Here is a 22,859-nt window from a genome sequence, read left to right as displayed (position 1 = left end):
TCAAAAATCCTAAAAACAAATGTTTTTAATTAATAAAATTTTATTAAATTATTTATAATTTTTTTTAAATTTAAATTAAAAATTAATTATAATAATCTAATTCGCTGATTAAAAATCTAGCTCTTCTTGCCTCAAGGAACTTAACTAAGCTTGGACAATACAGGTGAACACAAGAGAGTTTAGGCTTAATATCTTTACCAAGCTATCCTACAAATATGTCTAGTTTGCTATCCAAATGTCTAGCCCAATATCTCACACCTGGACTCGGGCATTGAAAACTTTTTAGTCTCATGAGAGAAAATCATTCACTGCCAGCCACCATTAACAAACTTCTAGCCAATCTTAGTGTTCCCTGCTCCTCAGCTCTGCAACCAGTAATGTGGACCTAAATTCTATGATGTCATGAACTCTATTCTATTCTTGATTCTATAATCTCTAAAATCTATATATGGAGGATTACTGTTTTGTTTTGGGTCATTGACATTAAGAAATTTAAATTTGACTCTATTTGACTCTAGAGTCAACTATTGACTTATTTAGTGGCAAGGAGCATGTCCCTGTTAATAAATGTTATCTTGTTCAAATAATAGTCTATTTCCCCTTTAGTTAACTTCTAAATACTGCACCCCTCAGTTTCGCTTTTTGTGAAATTCCAAATACTACACCACTCCTCTTGGACTTCTCTATTTCTGTTAATATCACTTTAATTTCAGCAATTTAAACTCTTAAAGCTATGGATCTTCTTTGATTATAAATTGGATTATATAGAAACTAGCATGCTAGGCTAAGGAGTTTACACTAATTCTACAGGCATTAAAATGTCATTTGAAGGTTTTTTAGTGTAGAAAGTGTGGGGATTTTAGTGAAGTATATGTTCAAAGTGAATTGGCAGTATTACATGCTTTCCAAAATTACTAATAAAATCAGATACTATATTAAAAGAGCTTTCAAAAACAGGATGGTAATAATTGCCCTGTACTCCCCTTTCATAAGACCCATCTGGAGCATTGTGTTCAGTTTTGGATATCACAGTTTAATAAGGCCATGTGAATAAGAAATAGAAGGTTGGAAGGGGAAAGAAAAACAAAACAGGAAAATTCAGTGTAACTGAGAAAACGTGAACAAAAAAATCTCAGACAGATAAAAATATATGGATACATACATAAATAAAAATATGCAGATACATATATTTAATTATTTGTGGGTTGTTTTTTTTTTTGTTTTGTTTTGTTTTTGTTGTTTCTGAGAGGCAATTGGGGTTAAGTGACAGCTACAAGGTATTAAGTGTCTAAAGCCAGATCTGAACTCAAGTCCGACTGACTGCAGGCCTGGTGCTCTTACCACTGTAATGGGACTCAGCTGTTCCATTTATGTAGAACTATGAAGTGGTCCAATCATTGTGGATTTCAAGAGAAGCAACTACATTATCTATATACCCATATACTTTGACCCAGAAATATTATTCTTAGGCTTAGACCTTAAGGAAATTAAAGAGAAATAAATGAATAATGTACACCAAATTATTAATGGCAGTCATTCTGGTGGTATTAAAGAACTGAAAACAAAACTAGTCCAGTTTTTAAGGAATGGTTTAAATAAATATGTTATATAAATTAAATGGAATATTATTTTGCACTAAGAAACAGCTGTTGGTGTTCAGTATTTTCCCAGTCATGTTTGACTTTGCATGACCCCATTTGAGTTTTCTTGGCAAAGATGCTCTCAAGTGGTTTGCCATTTCCTTCTCCAGCTCATTTTCTAGATAATGAAACAGGATTAAGTGACTTGCCAAGGGTCACAAAGCTACTAACTAATCAGTGGCCAGATAGGAACATTCAGGAAGATGAGTCTACCTAACTCTGGGCCCAACATTACCCATTATGTCACCTAGCTGTTTCTAAGAAATAACAAATATTGGAGAAATTCAGAGAAATGTGTGAAAATTTATAAAGACTGATGCAGAGCTAGGTAAAATAGACCTAGACATACAATAACTACAATAAAACAGATCACTCAAAAGAAAGTGAATTATAGAAAAGTAAAACCAATAAAAGTCTTATATATATATATCCTTGAAAGGTGATGGACAACTATGACAGAAAACTGTATATAAAGTATCAGATAAGTGCTCTATTCACTGCACCATTTAGCTGCCCCATTTATGTAGAACTTCAATCTAAAGCAAAACACAAGAGACATCAATAAAATATATTTTAAAAATCCAATGGGAGAGGATTCTGGGAAGACAGTGGAATAGATTAGAAAACTCTATGTTCTCCAGATCTTCCCCACAAACAAGACAAAATAGTGACTTTTTTTCAGAAAAAATAATTAAGAGCTGGGGCAGAACAATGATGCTCCTGGGACAATATAAGATCACAAGAAAAGATAGCAGGAAGTAGAAATACCTCCAGGCTAGTTCTACTAAAATAGCAAGCCGTGAGAGAAGTAGTGCTTCCCCACGCCCAAGTACAGGCATTTTCACCTCCCAAACAGTGTGGAGTGCTGGGTATGAGTGGAAAACTAAGGGGAACCTATGCTCACAAGTCCAGCTGTGCTGCCAGAGATGAAAAGGAACCAGCTTATTCCCTGGTGTGCAGATGCAGTAGGGCAGGGACACTGCCTCAATTTCTTCTTTCAATTTTTTCTTGTATGTTGTCTTCCTCTATTAGCTTTTAAGCTCCTTGAAAATAGAGACCATCTTTGTCTTTTGTATTTGCATACCCATTGTCCCTATCCCTTTCTCTCTATCCAGGAATGTGGACAAGATTTAACCTTCTGTGATGCACTTTTCTATCATTTTCCAAATTCTTTCAAAAGTCACTGATAGTAGCATAGCAATCACAACAGTCAGTTCTTTCAGTACACTGCAATATGACTTGTCTGGACCAGGATATCTGAAGGCTTCAAGGTCAGTAAGGTTCTCTTACTATAACTGGTTCTACCTTGGATTTCTCTCCTTACTTATCTTAGCCATTTCTATACCCCAGCACCAATTTTTAATTTTTTTTTTGTTATGTCGCTTCTAAAACAAAGAAAATATATGTTTGATAGAAAAAATGGGGGAATAAAGAGTTGCATAATTCTGCCTTCTGATAGAAGGCAGCACACTCACCTAAACTAGACATCCTATCCCTATTCTTCCTTTAATCCTTTGCTTTTCCATAAATTCATGTTAGAACTGGCAACAGTAAAATGAATCAAAATCACTCTCCAAGGACGATTCTTCAACCACTAAGGAAATAGCATAGTCTAAATCAGAAAGAAGCCATTAATGGAACCAATATCAATAAGTAGAAAGTATAACTATTTTTGATATTTCAAAATTACTGTGTTGTATGCTTTTGTTTCTCTTGAGTTTCTATTATGTAGGTCACAAATTTCTGGATTGCTTTTGTTTCTCTTCTCTTTTCCTATTTGTTTGGAAACCTAGAAGTCACTAAGCTGGAATGAAATTCAATTTAACCACCAATAGCATTCTTATCTCTAGCATATACTCCATCATCTATTAAAGTCCCAGAGAACTGAAACAAAAGCTTCATCAATATCAGGATCAATCACATCTACTGCTTCCTCCTAATCTATAAGAAAAACTACCTTATTAAAAGAAGGAAAACGATTTCATTCAGTAACACTTGTTCACTTGTCACATTTATTCATCCAGATCTGAAAGTTATTTTTCATTATGGCAAACTCTATAAAAAGCTTTTCTGACCTATAAAGATTCAGGTTTATTAAGCAAATAAATTAACAATCACTGCTTTACAGAAAGAAAACAAAAGGTGAGTCTTTTAAAATATTAAGTTTTAATTCCATGAAAATTTAATATATCATTTTCCCTGAATGCATATGCTATGTAAAGGCAAGTTCATCAGCACACTAGTCTGTTTTTTTATATTTAAACTGAGGATAAATTGAAAACCAAAGTACACTTTATTTCTTTAGAAGCAGGTCTGACAAATGGTTACACAGAAAAGGTGGCTTACATGAGAGAAGGAAGCTCTGAAGTCCTCATTAATATTTCAATCTTCTGTTATTTCACATGCATTTTCCAAATAACAAATGAAGCATATCACGATGTTTTCATATATAATGAAAAAAATTTTTAAATGTACTACAAATTTCTCTGACATAATAAACAGACCATGGTAAACATAATACTTTGTTGACTATTCAGAGTTATCATGAATAACCATTAGTGCACTTCAATGAAATAATTTGCTCCATTCTTGAGATGTCTATGAGAGAGGGAGCATTGAAGTGACTACACCCAATCCATGCCTAGAAAATATTAAATGGCATTATCTAAATAACTCACCTGATTTCCTTTAATCCTTCCCTCTGTATAACTTGAAGAATTTCTTTATGGCTCATGGGTGTATTGGGATATTTCTCTAGGACCTGGTGGGAGGGGGGGAAAAACATGTAAATAATAAATTGACTTTCTCAATTTAATTATATTTTTGTTTAACATAAACTGAGGTATTTTATACCAATAAGTATGCTTATTCACCTACAAAGAAAAATCAAGGAAGATAAATGAACTTTTAATATCTTAACTCATTCAGTATCAAATACAACAAGATATGGTATAGAAAACAAAAGTAGAAACCCAACTGTTCATCTAAATTTAAATACAGAAACCAAAACCATTAAATTCCAAACTAAAAAAATAGCCAAAAATACACTGATTATGGGGTGTGGCACACACTAAATGCCTACTGAATTTTAAATTAATGTCATATCCAATTAAACTTTCTCTCTGGTTACAAATCTAATCAAGCCTTGGCAAATACCATTCATTAACTTGAATAATCTAGATTAACACAGGTAATACATATCACATTATAACCTGTACTCAGACTTCCTTTTAAATATCAAATGAAATCAAAATTAGACAAAAAAAAAAATCCGAAAGCAGTCTCTAGAGCCCAAGTCCTTAATTTTTTGAGTCATAATCTTGTGAAGCTTTTGTATGGATCAGAATGTCTTAAAATGCATAATAAATTACAATATTAACAAAGAAAACCAATTATATTTAAATATAGTTATCCAGTAAGAGTCTAAAAGCCTTCACCAGAAAGCCACAGGAGTTTCAGGAGCCCTACTGATGGACATAAAATGCTAGATAGAATCTCTAAAACCATTTCTCTATAGTGATACAAAAAGAGAATTCTTATGTCAAATGCTCTAAAGACAAATTTAAAGGCAATGGATTTCAATTATTCAAGAATATAGGAAAAACATGGTTTGTTGGCAAAAATGCTACAACACAATATGTCTGTTCAAAGAACACCATGTGGTAGAAAGACTATTCAAGAGAACACCTAACAGCAGGCACTATGGCAAGAACAGAACTGAAATGTAATTTCTTAGCAGAAGATGAGGGAATAGTAGAAAAGGTCTCTAGAGTCACAATTGAATTGTAGTAAAGAGTCTTTTTTAGCACTGCATATCTATAAAATTAACTAACATGACAGAAAAACAAAATGAAGGAAAATGACAAATTTTGAAAGGAAAAATTGGTAAATTTATTAATCTGTCTAACTATTCTGAAAAACAAATGAACTATGCCCAAAGGGTTCTAAAACTGTTCATACTACTACTAGGTCTGTATCTCAAAAAGATTTTTTAAAAAGGAAGGTGGGGCGGTGGGACAGAGGAGTTATAGACCTATTTGTTTCTTTCTTCTTTTTTTTTTTAAATATTTATAGTAGCTCTTTTTGTGATAGCAAAGAATTATTTGGACATTGAGGGCAATGTTCACCAACTGGGGAATGGCTGAACAAGTTGTAGTATATGGTGAGAAAAAGAATTCTAGAGAGCTATGTACAAAAAAAAAAATAATAATAACAACTAGGATGGTTTCAGAAAAATCTGAGATTTAGATGAATTCATGCAAAGTGAAGTGAGCAAAACTTGAACATAATACACAGTAACAGCAATACTACATAATGTTGATCAACTGAAAGACTTAACTTATTAAATCAATAATCCAAGGCTATTCCAAAGGACCCATGATGAAAACTACTATTAACACTTCTAGAGAGTGAAATGATGAATTCTGAATGCAGATCTTTTTTTTATTTTATTGATATTTGATTTTTCTTGAGTTTTTTGTCTATTTTCTTTTTAAAAAGGACTAATATGGACATGCTTTACATGACTTGACATGAATAATCAATATCAAATCACTTGCCTTTTCAAGACAGAGAAAGGGGCAGGGAAAGGGACAATTTGAAACTCAAAATTATGGAATTCAAAAATTTTAAAATATTAATGTGAAAACACATAAAATATGTAATTGGAAAATATGTAATGAAATAAAAATTTTAAATATATATTTTTTAAAAAGTCATTGAGACATCAACTAAGTTCTAATTAATAATCTTGGTTCTACTACACTAGCTAGCTTTCCAAATTTGAGCAAACAACACTTTTACTTTCTCTGGACTTATGAAAGATGGGCTTCTTTATAGAGGCTGAGGAACTTGGATATGGAATACTGTTTGTAAGAGAATTCTGTGTTGTTTAGTTTTGCTGAATTGGTTTACCCCCACTTTTTTTAAAAATCACATTACAAGAGCTATCTCTGGGAGAAGGTGAAAGAATAAAGTAAGGAAGGCAGAAGCGGAGGAAAAGGAAATAAATATAATAAAATTTAATTTTTTTAATGAAGAGATTGGATTCAGTATTTAAAATTCTATGACTGATAACTTGTGTAGTAAAGAAATGGATAAGAAATAGATCAAGAAGATGATCCCTTCTTTTTTTTTTTCTCTGCCAAAGGAGACAGGTAGTTTAAAAAGCCCAGAAAAATAAGGTCAAAGAAAAAGCCATAATACTTGCTAGTCAAGAGATTACTTATAAAGTTAAAAGAATAGTGTCTCTAGAAAAGTGGAGAGTCACAATTATATCCTGAGAGGTTTGATATGTGAATTACAAGTGGGAAAGTGGAGGCAAGTTTTTGATACTGTGTATTAACAAATCATTCTCAAAAGGTCTTCCAGTCTTCATCAACACATCATGGTATTCTTAAACAATAACAACCCCTTGTGAATAAACCTTGGGATTAGTTTCTCTTTTAGGAATTCTTTCTTGCTTGGTTTTTTTTGGGGGGTTTTTTGTTTTGTTTTGTTTTGGTTTTTTTGCTGAAGCAATTGGGTTATAAGTGACTTGCCCAGAGTCACAATTAGGAAGTATTAAATGTCTCAGGCCACATTTAAACTCGGGTCCTCCTGACTTCAGAGATAATGCTCTGTCCACTTCACCATCTAGCTGCCCCTTCTCTTAGGAATTAATTACCACCAAAACTTTCTTTAATTTCTAAGTTAAACTCTTCAATTAAAAAAAAAGTCATCAGCTACAAATTAGCTCTGAAAATACAAAATCTAGGCCCAACATTTGTTTACACTTACAATGCCGACCTCTAATGTTCTCTCTCTCCACTCTTCTAACATTAGTTCTTTATATAGGCATATCCATTGATACAATATTACAAAAATAAAATACCACTTTTTCTAGTTGCAAATACATATTCCTAATCTGATAATAGGGGAAACAAGGGACTTTTAAAAGTTCAGATGCTCACTAAAAATAACTACAGAAGCAATTTTTTCTGTACAAAGACATGGAAACAAAACAGAGAGATTGCCCACCAATTAATAGTTGAAAAATTGTAGTGTAGGAATACAAAGTATTAAAATTTAATAGTTTAAAGGGGCAATAAGATTTTGGGAACATGCTGTATTATGGAATATTACTGAGCTCTAAGAAATAATGAAGAGCAATATCAGAGAAACTTAGGAAGACTTGTATGAAATGATACCAAGTAAAGTGAGCAGAACCAGGAGAACAATTTATGTAATAATTCCAATAACGTAAGAAAAATTACTTGAAAGACAATGTCTAATCAACATCATCATCCATCATAAACTTTAGAAAACCAGGGATGAATCATGCTGCAGAGAGGCAATAGACTAGATTAGGACAGAATAAGACATACATTTTCAAGTACAGTGAATATGTAAATTTGTTTTGCATGAGTGTACTTATTTATTATAAGGGAGAACTTCTATTGAGAAAGGAAGTTGGGAAAGGGATACAAATAAAAGTTAAAACAGAACATCAATGAAACATTTTACACAGAAGAGAACAGAAGAAAATTTAGAAGGTAACACAGATAAGGAAAGTTTATAACTGTTGTTTTTATAATAGGGAAACAAAAGTTTTTGTTTTTGTTTTGTTTTTTTAAAGGAGGGACAGCTAGTTGGTCTGAAGTCAGGAGGACCTGAGTTCAAATCTGACCTCAGACACTTAACACTTCCTATCTGTGTAACCCTAGGCAAGTCACTTAATCCAAACTACCTTAGGGAAAAAAAAAAAAAGGAATCTGTTGTATAGTGGAAGAATTCTAAATTTTGGATCCAAAAGATCCAGTTCTGTCATTTATTTGATAGCAAAAATTATATAACTCACTTAAGCCTCAATATTCTTATCTCTAAAAGCAGTGCCAAATTTCCATACTTTTCTTGAGGATTGACAACTTAAAGTCTATAAGATTTAGCTATGATTCTCGTGCTTAGTACAACAGGTTTTAATAAGTCTTGATTAATCTGAATTACTTCATAAGTGTCAATGGTGCTATCTGAGATATCTAATATACAAAGCCTCCAACTTCAAAAACAATAGATCAAATCATAGCTTTTCCTCTTCTATAATATTTCCTAAACTTCTGTGCCATTTTCACAGACACTAGTCTTTGTAATCATTTAAACTCATGCTTATCACAATCTGCTTGCTTGTTTCTGACCCTGGTGCATCTTTTGCTTAGAAAACCTTTCAAATAAGGAAACTAAAAAATAAAAACTACATAAGCCAGCTGGCAGTCAGGGCTTCTATGAAATTTTTCCTTCCTCACAGTGTTGTAATCTTAAGTCCCTCTACCACTGCCATCTCCAGTCTCTTACCTACTTCTGAAACCTATGACACATTTCCATTTCCATAACTTATCACTAACTAATAATTGGAAAAGCCACCAGTCTGTTTCTTCTAGATTGAGACTCTGTCCTTGGCTTAGTGGACAAAAACTTGAGATCACCATATAAGGTACAACTCATATTTGAAAGGGTCAAGGAATCTAAAACAAAAATATTTTAGCTGTTAGAAAGTAAAAATAGGCAATTCATGTTTTTTCTGTACCCATGAATTTAGATGTCTTTTTCAAATAATGAATTCTTATCCCAAAAGTTAGGATCTTTGGGTTTGTCAAACACTAGATTGCTATAGTTGACTATTTTGTCTTGTGAACCTAACCTTTTCCACTGATCAACTAATCTATTTCTTAGCCAATACCAAATGGTTTTGGTGACTGCTGCTTTATAATATAATTTTAGATCAGGTACAGCTAGGCCACCTTCATTTGATTTTTTTTATTAATTCCCTTGAGATTCTCGACTTTTTATTGTTCCATATGAATTTTGTTGTTATTTTTCCTAGATCATTAAAATATTTTCTTGGAAGTCTGATTAATATAGCACTAAATAAATAGATTAGTTTAGGGAGTATTGTCATCTTTATTATATTCACTCGGCCTATCCAAGAGCACTTAATATTTTTCCAATTATTTAAGTCTGACTTTATTTGTGTGGAGACTTTTTTGTAATTTTGCTCATATAATTCCTGACTTTCCTTTGGTAGATAGATTCCCAAATATTTTATGCTATCAACAGTTATTCTGAATGGGATTTCTCTTTGTATCTCTTGCTGTTGGGTTTTGTTGGTGATGTATAAAAATGCTGAGGATTTATGGGGATTTATTTTGTATACAGCTACTTTGCTAAAATTATGGATTATTTCTAATAGATTTTTAGTAGAATCTCTGGGGTTCTCTAGGTATATCATCATATCATCTGCAAAGAGTGATAGTTTGGTTTCCTCATTGCCTTAGATGTCTTTTTCAAAGAGAAAAATTTTCCTATATGAAGATATCAGCCTCATTCAACATGCAATTTTTCAAGTGATGGATTAGAAAGCTATTTTTGAAAACGGGGGGAAAGAACAAATCTTTATGTTTTCTGTTTTATTTTGCTTTCTTTTATGGATAGGGACTTAAGTTCAAATTTCTGCTTTTACTCATAGTACTCTCAGTACAGTAATGCTCTCATTGCTTGCTGATCAGCAATTCTTAGCTTATAATTACCTAGAATTTTCTGATGCTTTGATAGGTGAATAAATACTTTTTCTGTGGTTATTTGCTAGGATGTATAAGAGAATCAGGACTTGAACTGAAATCTTCCTGACTCAAGTTAAAGACTCCCTCCAGGATGTATTGAGCTATTGAACTATTTCATTATTTACAAAGTGTTGGAACTGTCAATTAGAGGTTATCCTAAAATCACAGGTATTACAGTAGAAAGGAACCAAGTCACAATATATATTTAGGATCTGCCTCCATTTTGACAAGGAAAAAACTCATAACAGGAAAACAGTAAGACAGGCGCCTGCTTCCACAGCTATGGCCTAGACAACTAGTTTTAAATAATGAGGGCAAAGTATTAGTCTGAGGGTAATAAGCGACTGAATGAAGCTAGTGATTGGCATGCAGGGGAGAATAAAACTGCATGTGGACAAGGAGCTTTAGAGAAAGCCACAATTAAATCTCTCTTTCCCAGTTCAATGTAAACACTAAGGAAATAGTTTCTAAAAGTTGCTAAAATGTATCAATTGAGGAGAAAGCATATCCTAACTCCAGAAAAGATTTTTGTTCTCCTTAGGAGTTAAAAAAAAAATTATAACTACAAGTTCTAGGGTTAAATATTCATCATATACAGTGGATTATTATATAAATATATAAAAAATGAAATATATTTAAGGTAAAGGTTTTGTGGAGTCTCAATACTGACATCAGGTAAAGGACAACCCCAAGTATAATAACCAGCAAGAAGACTATCAAGCTGGTAACTCATACCCAGGAAAAGGGATACCTTGAAGCTAGAAAATTCTAAGTAAGAATTTTTTTTTTAAAAAAGAAAAATGTTTAATAGTTTTAAATATCTAATTTTATTGTGTTTATTACTATTCCGAAGTCCAATGATCTTTTCTCAGCCATTCACCTTTCTGGGCTATCATCACCTTTTCTTACTATCATCCCTTCTATACTAGGAAACTGTTTTCTTTGCTTGACAACACTAAGTTTTTCTGTCTACCTGCTAGTTCCTTCTCAATGTCCATTTCTATATCTTCCATTTCCTCTTATTCATTAAGTATATGTCCTTTCCCATCCCTTAAAATTCTGTCCTAGGACCTTCTCTTCTGCCTCTTTTTCACATTTGCTCTATTGCTGAAGTCAGCTCTCAATCATCAGTAATCTGTATTGATAATTCCCAAATCTATATTATCTGCCCTAAACTCTCTGCTGTATGCTCGTCATATAATACCAATTTTCTACTAGGTCAGGGCTCTTAAATTTTTTCCACTTATGATGACTTTTCTTTCTTTCTTTCTTTTTTTTTTTTTTTTTGGCTGAGGTAACTAGGGTTAAGTGACTTGCCCAGGGTCATACATTTAGGCAGTGTTAAGTGTCTGAAGCCACATTTGAACTCAAATCCTCCTGACTTCAGGGCTGGAACTCTATTCACTGTGACACCTAGTTACCCCTTATGATCACTTTTCACCCAAGAAATTTTTATGTTACACTGGGAAAGTGGGTATCAAAAATAAAGATATTATTGAACTGTTACAGACTTGGCTCTTTTCAACAATGAGGTGATCTGAGACAATTCCAAAAAGACTTGTGATGGAAAGTGACATGCACATCCAAAGAAAGGATTATGGAGACTAACTTTATCAAAGCATAGTATTTTCCTCTTTTTGTTGCTTGCTTTTTTTCCCCTCATTTTTCCCCCTTTTGATCTATTTTATCTTGTGCAGCATGATGAATTTCTATAGAAATGTTTTGAAGAATTGTACATGCTTAAACCTGTATCAAAGTGCTTGCTATTTTGGGAAGGGAGAAAAATTTGGAAAATAAGATTTCACCAAGGCAAATATTGAAAACTATCTTTGCATGTATTTGGAAAAACAAAATAGTATAAAAATGTACAAGACATTTAAATTTTTTTTAATAAAAATATACAAATCAAAACATTTACTAACACAAAAATCATAACTTTAAGACTTCCAAAATTGTTGTGAGACTCTATATGGGGTTTCTGTACTAACTTGGTACCAGGTATTTTCACCGAGGTGTCTTAAAGGCATCCATTATGCCTTATAAACTCATCATATACAATAAAGCTCTAATTTCTCACTAGATTATGTTCCTCTTTTATACTTCTCTCTCCATCTGAAATCCCTATCTCTCTAATCTCACAGGTTCACAACCTCAAAAACCTTGAACTTCATTATCACTGGTAATTCAATTTAAAATTAAGTGAAATAGTAACTTTAGCAAAGTAGCAATATATGAAATAAATCCATAGATCATCAGCTTTTAAAAATATTACTAACAAAACCTAGGAGAAAGAGACAGTAGAAAAATCTATTCAAAGAACAGAATATCACAGAATGTATAAAATATTAGGGGATATGGCAATCAAGACAAAAAAGAACTATATAAATACAATGAATAGTTTTTGTTAAAAAAAAAAAAATAGACCTAAATAACTGGAGATATTGTTTGTGATTGAGCAATGCTAATAATAAAATTGACATTATTACATAAATCAATGCCTGTAAATCAGTGTCATGTCAAAGTATTGCCTCAAAGATATGGTAAAATGCTAAAAATTCATTTGGAAGAGGAATCTTAAGTTGAAGGTTTGTTTTTGTTGCAGTTGGAGGGGAGGTTCCCTCTTAATTCTTCTTCCTCCAGGACTGTTTTCATCTTTAGAATTAATTTTGCTTAAACAATTCTGATGCAACCTGCTGGTTTTTCTTCCCCCAGCTCATATCCCATTGCTATTTAACCCTTTTTCCTAGTTTTGAAGTTGTACACTTTTATTTCTTTTATCTGACCATTTCATTCTTCTCCCTTCTCCCTTATAATTAAAAATCCATTCCTTACCTCTGTTACAGTTTTTGTTACTTTCTTCCCCTCCATACCTTTTTCTACTTACTTTATTCTTTTCATCAATTCTCTTTCCTTCCTGTCTAGTTTGAAATCTTATTCTCTTATTTTATGAGCTATGTATACATTTATATATACATTTATTTATTCCATCTTTAATTTACTCATGCTCCTCATGAGTTTAAAATTTCTTAAGTGCCTATAAACTAAGAGATCCCTCTTCTAACCAATTTCTGTTATCACCTTTACAGATTTTGCAGATCATCTACTTTTTTCCATTGTCCTGAAATCTAAGAATGATCAGTTCATGAGTGTAGAAAAGAGAAACTGTCTCACATTACAAAGAATGCTATGTCACAAATCCACAATTCATTCTCATGATTGTTCTTTTTCACATACAAAAGAAGCACCTATTTTCATAATGTTTTAAAGACCAAATGAGAGAATGTAATGTATACATACAAAGATATTTAGAAACCTTATTTTATAAATGCTATCATTATTACTATTACAAAACTAAAGAATGGTAAAATGGGTAAGAAAACAAAACCTTACAATCTTCTGCTCAAAAGAAACATCTAAAAAGGAAAGATATACACAGAATCAAAATGAAAGATTGAAACTTTAATATCATTAGGTGAATCCCAAAAGGCAAGAGTTGCAATCACACTTGAGAAAACAAAAATTACAATTCTCTGTATTAATAAACAAGGGAATTATATCATGTTTAAGGGAACCATACATAAATAACCAATAAATTTAGATGGCATAGAATCTAAATTTCTATTGGAATTAAACAAATTGCAAAAAGCCATAGACATTAACACAATAATAACAGAAGAGTTGAATTCTCCTCTGAAAGAGTTGGTCAGACCTAACAAAAGGACATAGACCTAACTGCAAATTTAATAATGAAATTCTAAATAATAGGTCTTTTAAAAATACAGAAACATTGATAAGTATGTGAAAGAAAAGGATAATGCCAAAACATCAAACTAAAATTTTTGGTGTGCTGGTAAAATAGTTCTCAGAGTAAAAATTCTATTTCTGAAAAACTTATTAACAAAATATTAAGAGAGGATTCATAAAATACATATTTTAAATAATTCTATAAAAGCTAAAATCTAAACAAATCCAAAATAACTACAAAAAAGGAAAACTTGATAGAGGACAAATATATAAGTTGGAAACTCAAAAGACCAGACAACTAAAATTAAGTCTAAAAGCTTTCTCTTTGAAAAGGCTAACAAAATTGATTAAATTGAATAGCTGGAAAGTGCAATGGATAGAATGCCAGTCCTGGAGTCAGGAGGCCTTGAGTTCAAATGTAACCTTAACACTTAACACTTTCTAGCTGTGTGACCCTGGAAAGAAGGAAGGAAAAGAGGAAGAAAGAGAGGGAAAAATAGAGGGAGGGAGTGAAGGACAGAAGGAGGGAGAAAAGGAGGGAGGGAGGAAGGCAGATTAAATTGTTAACAGGCCTGATTTAAAAGTAAAATAAAATCACAATCTCAAAAATAATTATTAAAAAACTACATCTAATTGTATGACTATAGAAACAAATATTTTTAACTGCCTAAAACAGTCCCAAAACTATCCAGAATACCATAAATAGAGATTTTAATTCAATTTCTGAAAATAGAAATATCTGTGAAGGACCCACTTTAAAAAATTCCTGGTTCACAGGGACTTACATAGGAGATTAGACAGAATAATGCTATCAAACTTTAAAAGAATAATTAATACTTATACCACTTCAAAAACTGAAAAAATAAAGTACTCTCCCCAATTCTTTTAATAAAACATAAATACGCAATAGTTCAATCAGAAAAAGATAAAGTCAAGACAGAAAACTATATATCAATAACTTTGGGGAAAGAGCTAGGTAGTGAAGTAAGTAGTAATAACGCTGCAGTCATGAGGAAATGAGTTCAAATTAGACTTCAGACATTTGACACTTACTAGCTGTGTGACCCAGGAAGTAATAACCCCAAATGCCTCACTCTATCCCTCAAAAGAAAAAAAAAAAATCCACCTTTATCATCATAGCATATTCATATAAAAGGACAGGGGCAGGGACTAGAATTGTGATTTTACTGATAGAAAGGACTCAATGTGAAGAAAATCTATTAATTCTGATCATCATCTTCTCTTTTATTCAGTCTTAAGAGATGCCTAAAGCAGAGAAGCCCAATATATAAACCACAACACAAACACAACACAAATAATTAATATAACAAATAAATACGAAATGAAAATATATGCAAAAAATTACTTAGAAAAATAGTTTTCTAAATCAATATTAGGGCTACTATATTTACATATTTTACTGGGTTGCTATTTCTTTTTGAGTTTGGCACCACTGACCTAGAGTACCGAAAAGCTAAATGATCTGCGCAAGATCACAGAAAATAGGTTATTGAAATCAAGACTTGAATCCAAGTTTTCTTGATTCCAAGGTTGGATTTCTATCTATTTCTCCTCTATGTTGCCTCTCACTTTTAAATTTTTTTAAAATAAAATATGTAGGGAAAAATTACAACAAATTGTTAAGAGGAAAAAAAAATATTCATTATGATCAAGTTAGATTTATAACTAGTATAACAAGGATATTTCAACATTCAGAAAGCAATAAAACAGTTATATGAAAAAGAAAAACACCAAGTCTCATGATGATATAAAATAAATGCAGAAAAAGTACAATTATCATTGTATTTTTGTGTTTTTAAAAATAAATAAACCTACCAAGTATAGGCAAAGACAAATCCTTTAAAAAAAAATGGTTAAAAGTGTCTTAAACCAAAAGTTTTGTGTTATTTTATAGAGACATTCTAGAAGTTTTCTAAGGATAGTGCTCATATAAAAAATTACTCAACAAGAAATGCTGGAAAAATTAGCAAGCAGGGTGATAAAGGTATTAAGCTTCTTATGCTAAGACAAATTCCAAATGGCCACTTGAACATGGTAATATTATAAAAAATTTGAGAAAATAGGTTAAATATCTTTCACATATTAGAAATATTAACTATTACAATGAGAGTAAAATGATATTGGAGGGCTAACAATGGAAATCAAAAAATAAAATATATTTATAGATCACATAATAAAAAACAACTAAAAATCCAATGTGTTCAACAAAAACATTTGGGACAACAAATTCAAATGACAAAAATCATTTTCATTCTTAGAAGAAATTTATTTTAAATTCCCACCACAGGGAAAAAAAAGTATTATTTAGCAATTGTAACCTTTATAAAAACAACCAAAAATTCTATTAAAACTAAATTTTAAATAAGTGAAGAGATACTTGTGATCTTTTCAAGCAAAAAATAATGTTTTACAATTTAATTTACAGATTTAATATAATACTCAAAATTCCATGCATTTCTATGTAAAACTGCATAAAATTATGAACAAATGTTAATGAAAAATTATCAGCCAAGAATACTAAGGGGAAAAAAGTTTGAGGAATGTAAACTTAGCATTTTTAGAATTTAAAAATTATTATCTATCAGTTACAATTATAACTATCTTGGACAAACTGGGTAGCATTATGCCAAAAACTAAATTTAGATCTACATAGTCAGACCATCTATCACAATAATCTGTCATTATCTAAAATGCTAAAAGAAAATAGATTACAATTGTTTCATCTGTAGAGGACTAACTATGGGGGAGAGAGAGGGAGGGAGGACTCCTACTCCAAAAAAATCTCCCAATACTAAAGATACCCTCCCCCCATCCCTTTTGGTCCAGACTCCATAAATGTTCACTAAGGTTGGAAAATAGGAAGTCAATGAACCCAATTGTTTCAGATAAAATAGAACACCACCAGACCTCCATTTGACCTACATACAAATTTGATTTATTTGTTGTCTCCTATAATAGAAGCATAATTTCCTTGAGAGACTTTCTTGTCCCCTATTTTTCTTTTGTATCCCTATGCTTAAAAGTACTTGGCATATAGTAAATACTCAACAAATATTTTTTCATTCATTTATTCATGCAAACATACATGACATTTTACACTTCCAAAGTGCTTTCCTCACAGTAATCCTCTATCTTTATCCCTATTTTTGATTAGTGCCAGGCACTGCAATAAATTCACACAATACAAAAAAAAAAAAAAAAAAAAAATTCTGTCTTCTTTCCAAAAGGGGAGAAAAGTAAAAAATTATGCATATCAAGGATTTCTATAAAGTAGATGAAAGTATAAAAAAGGAAGTATTAGTAATCAGACAATATTTATTAAGCCCCTACTACGTGCCATGTGCTATACCTAGTACTAGAATGACAGGAAAATGCCCCTTTCAGTATGAATACAATCTTAAACTAAGACAAAGAAGAGGTAAAAGGACAGAGCACTGGTTGGAAGAATGGAGGACAGCAGTGCCATGTATGAGAAACTATGGGGAGAGGAGAGATTATATTAAAGACCTACTATATGGTATGCCCTCCATGCCATTTATAAATATTTTCTCATTTTTAATTACAGGCCACAACAATTCTTAAGTCAGAGGGAGAGAGGGGTGGACAACATGTAGGTCAGGTCACAAAAGCTTTCAATGCCTTTCTTTCAATAGCCAACTTTAAATACAGATAAAAATTAAAGCTCAAGAAAAGTTACTTTTCAGTAACACTGAATTCCTGACCATTTCACACACAAGATGCACTAATCAAAAATAAGGATAAAGATACAGGATTATTGTGAAGAAGGCACTCTAGAAGTGTAAAATGTCATGTATGTTTGCATGAATAAATGACATTCTCTCTGGTCATGCTCCATGCCAGGGACACTCTACTCCTTCCTTTAAGTCCCAAATGGAATCCCATCTTCTCCAGGAAGCATTCTCCCACCTCTCAATCCCAATACTTTCCTTCTTTTAATCATTTCCTATTTATTCTGTCTATAGTTTGCTTTCTATGTATTTCTTTGCCTGTAGTCTCCCATAAGATTGTGAGCTCCTTAAGGACAGGGATTGTCTTTTGTTTCTTTTAGCATTCACCCATCCTACTTTCTTTGTCAGTCTTCACTTAACACAACATCTAGCATCTAGTAGGAGTTTTAATAAATGTTTATGGACTATACAGTCATGGATAAATAGTTCAAGTGAAAACTAAACTGTATTTTAGTATAGATGTATTACATAGTATAAAATATGGAGCTAAATTCAATTCAACCTACACTTGTGTGATTATTTATTGAGCACTAGAAAATAAACTGATAAAGCAGTCCTGGAGATGAAAGAACTTATAGCTTAACATAACAGATAAAATTTATAAGCAGAAGAGTCAAAGTCAATTAATGGGATTAACTCTGAGAGAATATGGGAAATCATACAACCTAGGGTGAAAGAAAAAGGCATTTGCAAAAAGGGCCAAAACAGTGACAAGCACTTCAGGAACACACAGTACAGAAAACAAAGATTCATAGAAGAGCAGAAAACATACACACTAGGGAATACAAAAACACACAGTAACCAAGAAAGAAACAAAGTTAGTGACAAACTCTATGCACTGGGGCAAATGTAGAGCCACATAAAATTGACTGTGTTTTTATCATGTTTCCAGTCTATACTTTTGGCTTTCTGTATTTGTCTTGGTTTAACCACAAGAGGGCAGTATTTACACGCACAGTTGACAAAATAAAAATCATCTAAGGCATTATGTCTCATTGCTAATTACACACTAAAATGTTCAATATTCCACTATGTAAGAATTAGTCTTGAAATAGATTTTAAAACCTATTTCTGTTATTACTTACTTTTGAGAGCAAAAACTATTTACTAAACACTCTAAACCATTTTCCTGATATCTAAAATATATAGGTCAACTTCCACTTCCAAAGCTCTACACCTGCTTAATTGATACCTGCACCTTAATTCTTATCATATTTATCAATTCACTGAAAGGTACACAATGGCACAAATTCAGGTTTGGGATCTTAAAACAATTCTGAAAAAAAATTTTAAAGCTCCTTTTAAAAAAATCCAGCACCTGAAATTTTTTATGTCATGCTAATAGAACTTTAAATGCTGATTTTTTTTTCTAAATGACTATATTAATTTCAGAAATTTCAAAAGTCAATGGTTTAACATCTGTGTGCTACAGAAAATTTTAACCAAACAAATGGCAACTTTTAACTCTATGGCACTAAATTCTTACAGAGACTTGGGCAATCTAAAATTATCCTAACAAGCCATTCTAAACACATTTTAATACCAAAAAAATTCTAAATACAGTAGATATTCTAACATAATAAACACAATTTACTAAACGTTTGTGGATTATTAAAGCTAGCAAATTTCTTTTATCTTAAATCTATAACATTTCATGTTGTAAACAGCTTAAAATCTACTTTATTTCAAATTGGTTTTACATATATTAACTCATCTGAGTCTCTTTCCACAAAGCAAATCAGGCAAGCATATGGTAAATAAAGATGCAAAGTTTATAAAGACTAATTGGCTTACCCAAGATCACTCAGAGGTTAGCGCATATGCTTTATAGCTGTTTTCATAAAATATGATTCAAAGTGGACCTGCACATCTCATTTTTGGACCTCATCTTCAAGTAACGCAACTTTCAAAAACAGCATATACTGTTTCAGGACACAGTGATCTCACTGCTTTATACATGACAAGATATTTGTACCCTAGGCTTGTGATTTTTAAAGGTCAGGTAGAGTAATAACTAGTAATTCCAGCATTTGGGTCAAATTCTACTGGAGGGGAGTATCTAAAATGTTTCTGCAATAAGCATGGGAAGGATTAAGACATCCTGAAGATGAAGGTCATAGGAACAGAGAAGGATGAGAAAATGAAGAAGGCCAGAATGCTCAAAAGGACTGGGGGGAAGGGAGGAAGAGGAGGGAGGAGTAAGGAGAAGGATAACACACAGAATCAGATACTAAACTTATTTATTTGGAAGGAAGGAAAATAGCCAAGAAACTCACAAATGATAGCAACAAGGATCTAGAGAAATGCATGAAGTACAAACATAGTTGCTCAGGTGATTCAGGAGGCAAAGGGATAGTCAAAGAGTAAGGAATATGCCGATTCCTTTGTGTTAAAGATGTATGAAAGGAATAATCTTGGAAATGACAAGATGCATGTTATCTTAAGAAATATGGGGAAAAGAAATAATAGAATCAAAGACATAAAGAGTTAGAATTCTCTTTTTTTATAGATGAGAAAACTAAAGCCTGGAAAGATTAAGTAATTTGCCCAAGAGCAAACAGATTAATAAAGTGACAGATCAGAATTCTAATTAAAGTTTTCTACTCTAAATCCATTTCACCAATTCTTTTGATTTTTCCATTTCAACACAAAAAAGATAGCAGTTGTATTTCAAAAAGTTCATGACACATTTTTGTCCAATCTCAAAAGAAAGGAGGAGAGAATGCAGGAAGCAGGCAAATATATACTATTATGATATAAGTGAAATAAAGATACAGAAAACTTAGTGGGCATTTATGAAACAGTACAGTGCCTTACCTTATTTTCAGTAGACACTTAATCTCCTTGGAATAATAGCATTTCCATTTTACAAATGGGAAAACCAAATCAGAGAAATGACTGGTCCACAATCACAGAGATACTACAAAGTATCTAAGTGAAGATATGAACTCTAGTTTTTCTCTAGATCTCCTGCATATTATCTCTCATTAGAATGTAAGCTTTTCAAGGGTAGGTACAAAAGTTTTGACCTTTCCTTGTATTCCCCAGATTTTAGCACAGTGCCTTAATAAATGCTTGTAGGTTTAAAAAAAAAAATTCTTTTCTTCTATATCATCCTAGTGAAAAAGTCAAAAACAGAAAAGATTTCCTTCTCTTTCCTTAAAATCTTCTCCCCATCTTCCTGTCCATTACCTAATAATTCCTCAAATTCTCTTTCCTTTCTTCTATTCCTTATGCACCACCTTCACCTAAGAAACTGCTCCACTCCTGGTTTCCCTTCTTTCACAGAATGTAGACCTGGTAGGAACATCAATAACCCAGACTTTGAAAAAATCCCCGCAGTTCAACTTATCAACATTTTTGCAATCTTTACTTGAAGAAGTATCCCAATTCATTTTTGGAAAGTTCTAATTGTTAATATTTTCCTAACATCAAGCCTAACTTTTGTTTTTATAACTAGCATTTCATTAAGTGCCAAAGAGTGGTTCTGTCTTCTGAAGACAATTAGAATCAAGTGAATCCTATTTTCTACATAACTTTAATATAGGTTTTAAGGTTTAAAAAAGTTGTTTGAGTATCTTAAAAAGGATTCTATTTGCCAAAGCAGGTCAATAGGATACACCATCTTTAGGAAGATGTTATAAGATAAAATCCAGTATTCTAAAAAGAGAAAGTTTTGAATTGAGGGTTTATAACCAGAACTTCAAATGTCCATCTTTTTTCTCATTCTCATAACTCAAAATAAACATAATTCCTATGGTATTCATTTTCTATACACTGTTTGCACTTGTTTTCTTTATTTGATCATTAATCATGAACTTTATTTAAAAAATATTTTCCTTTCCTTTAATTGTAATATAGTGGGAGAGAAAAGCAATTTAGGAAAATTCTGAAGAGCCAGCCAACCTAAATTCAAACAACTTTACTAAAGGATAATCTTGCCCAACTTCCTTCCCTTTCTTCTCTACTTCTCTAGTTATAGTCCTAAGCCATAAAATGAGATGATTGAAATAGATAATTCTTTATGCCCATTACAAGTCTTCATACTACCTTTAAGGTTTCACTAGAATCTCAAAAATCACTTCTTATATCCTGAAGACAAAATTTATTCAGTGAAAATTCATTTTTAATGTTATAAGAATGAATAAAATAATGGTAATCAAGATGAATGTTCCTAAAATATGCTTTCATCATTTCTTTTTTACTTGGTCAAAAACTACCTATATCTCTACTTGACGTTTAGGGTTTTCTACAAGTTTACCTCACTTTACCTAACACTATATCCCATTGATGGAATAAAATCAGACACTTCCCATTTCTCCTCCATCCCAAATATTCCCCACAAAATTAAAACAAACAAAAACAAATTCCATTCCATGTAATGCTGTTTATCTAGCCTACAATTATTTTTCCCCTATTCCTTATCAAACAAATTAGTAAATCACTATCAATTGGATCAGTTTCACTTGTTAGCCTATCTATTCTCCAAAACTAGAGGGCAAACTCTGTGTCTCCATATTTCATGTTTCTATGTCCTCCAAAGAAAGTATAAAATGTAACTGGGCAGTCAGCAAAACAGTTGAAAGATCCACCATAACTAAAACATACCCTTAATAAAGGTTTTTGGAATTGAATAGAAATGCAGTATCCAAAATTACCCTGTTGAAACATATTTAAATAATCATGTGTGTACCTACTATGTATAAACCACTATAAGAAATATTGTAAGGTTGCCAGGATGAGAAATATCTGAGAATACCCAGATACACAAAATATTTAACCTTAAATTTTCCTATACAGGAATAAAGTACCAAAATGAGTGTCTAGGCAAAACATTGGCACAAGAGTCCGTCAAAAAACGGGACTCAAAGGCATATAGTGAATTAAAAGATGAAGATGGCATGGTTTAATACTCTACCTTACCAATCACTTGCTCTCCAATAAAAGATAGAAGTGTTATTTTTAGGTGGATAATGCTGAACCTGTTCCCAAGAAGACTTAAGTTCAACTCTGTTCAAAAACTTAATCATTTGTAACCATGGAGAAATTGCTCAACTTCTTTATGACTCAATTTGCTTATCTGTAAAATATAAAATGTCATGATCTCTAAT

General features: G+C 31.9%; 1 protein-coding gene across 1 annotated transcript in view; it reads right to left on the bottom strand.

The window, feature by feature from the left end:
* The window catches only part of ASXL2 (ASXL transcriptional regulator 2), a 145,379-nt gene that overhangs the window by 79,927 nt on the left and 42,593 nt on the right, over positions 1-22,859 (bottom strand). Inside the window, exons 2-3 of the mRNA XM_051976344.1 lie at positions 4,319-4,401; positions 2,776-2,778 (exon numbers count right to left, since the gene is read on the bottom strand). Of these exons, the coding sequence (XP_051832304.1) occupies positions 2,776-2,778; positions 4,319-4,401 (86 nt within the window). The remainder of the gene's footprint in view (positions 1-2,775; positions 2,779-4,318; positions 4,402-22,859) is intronic.

The sequence above is a fragment of the Antechinus flavipes genome, chromosome 2 (assembly GCF_016432865.1).
Source record: "Antechinus flavipes isolate AdamAnt ecotype Samford, QLD, Australia chromosome 2, AdamAnt_v2, whole genome shotgun sequence".
NCBI lineage: Eukaryota > Metazoa > Chordata > Mammalia > Dasyuromorphia > Dasyuridae > Antechinus > Antechinus flavipes.
This window is presented reverse-complemented; position numbering and strand designations above follow the sequence as displayed.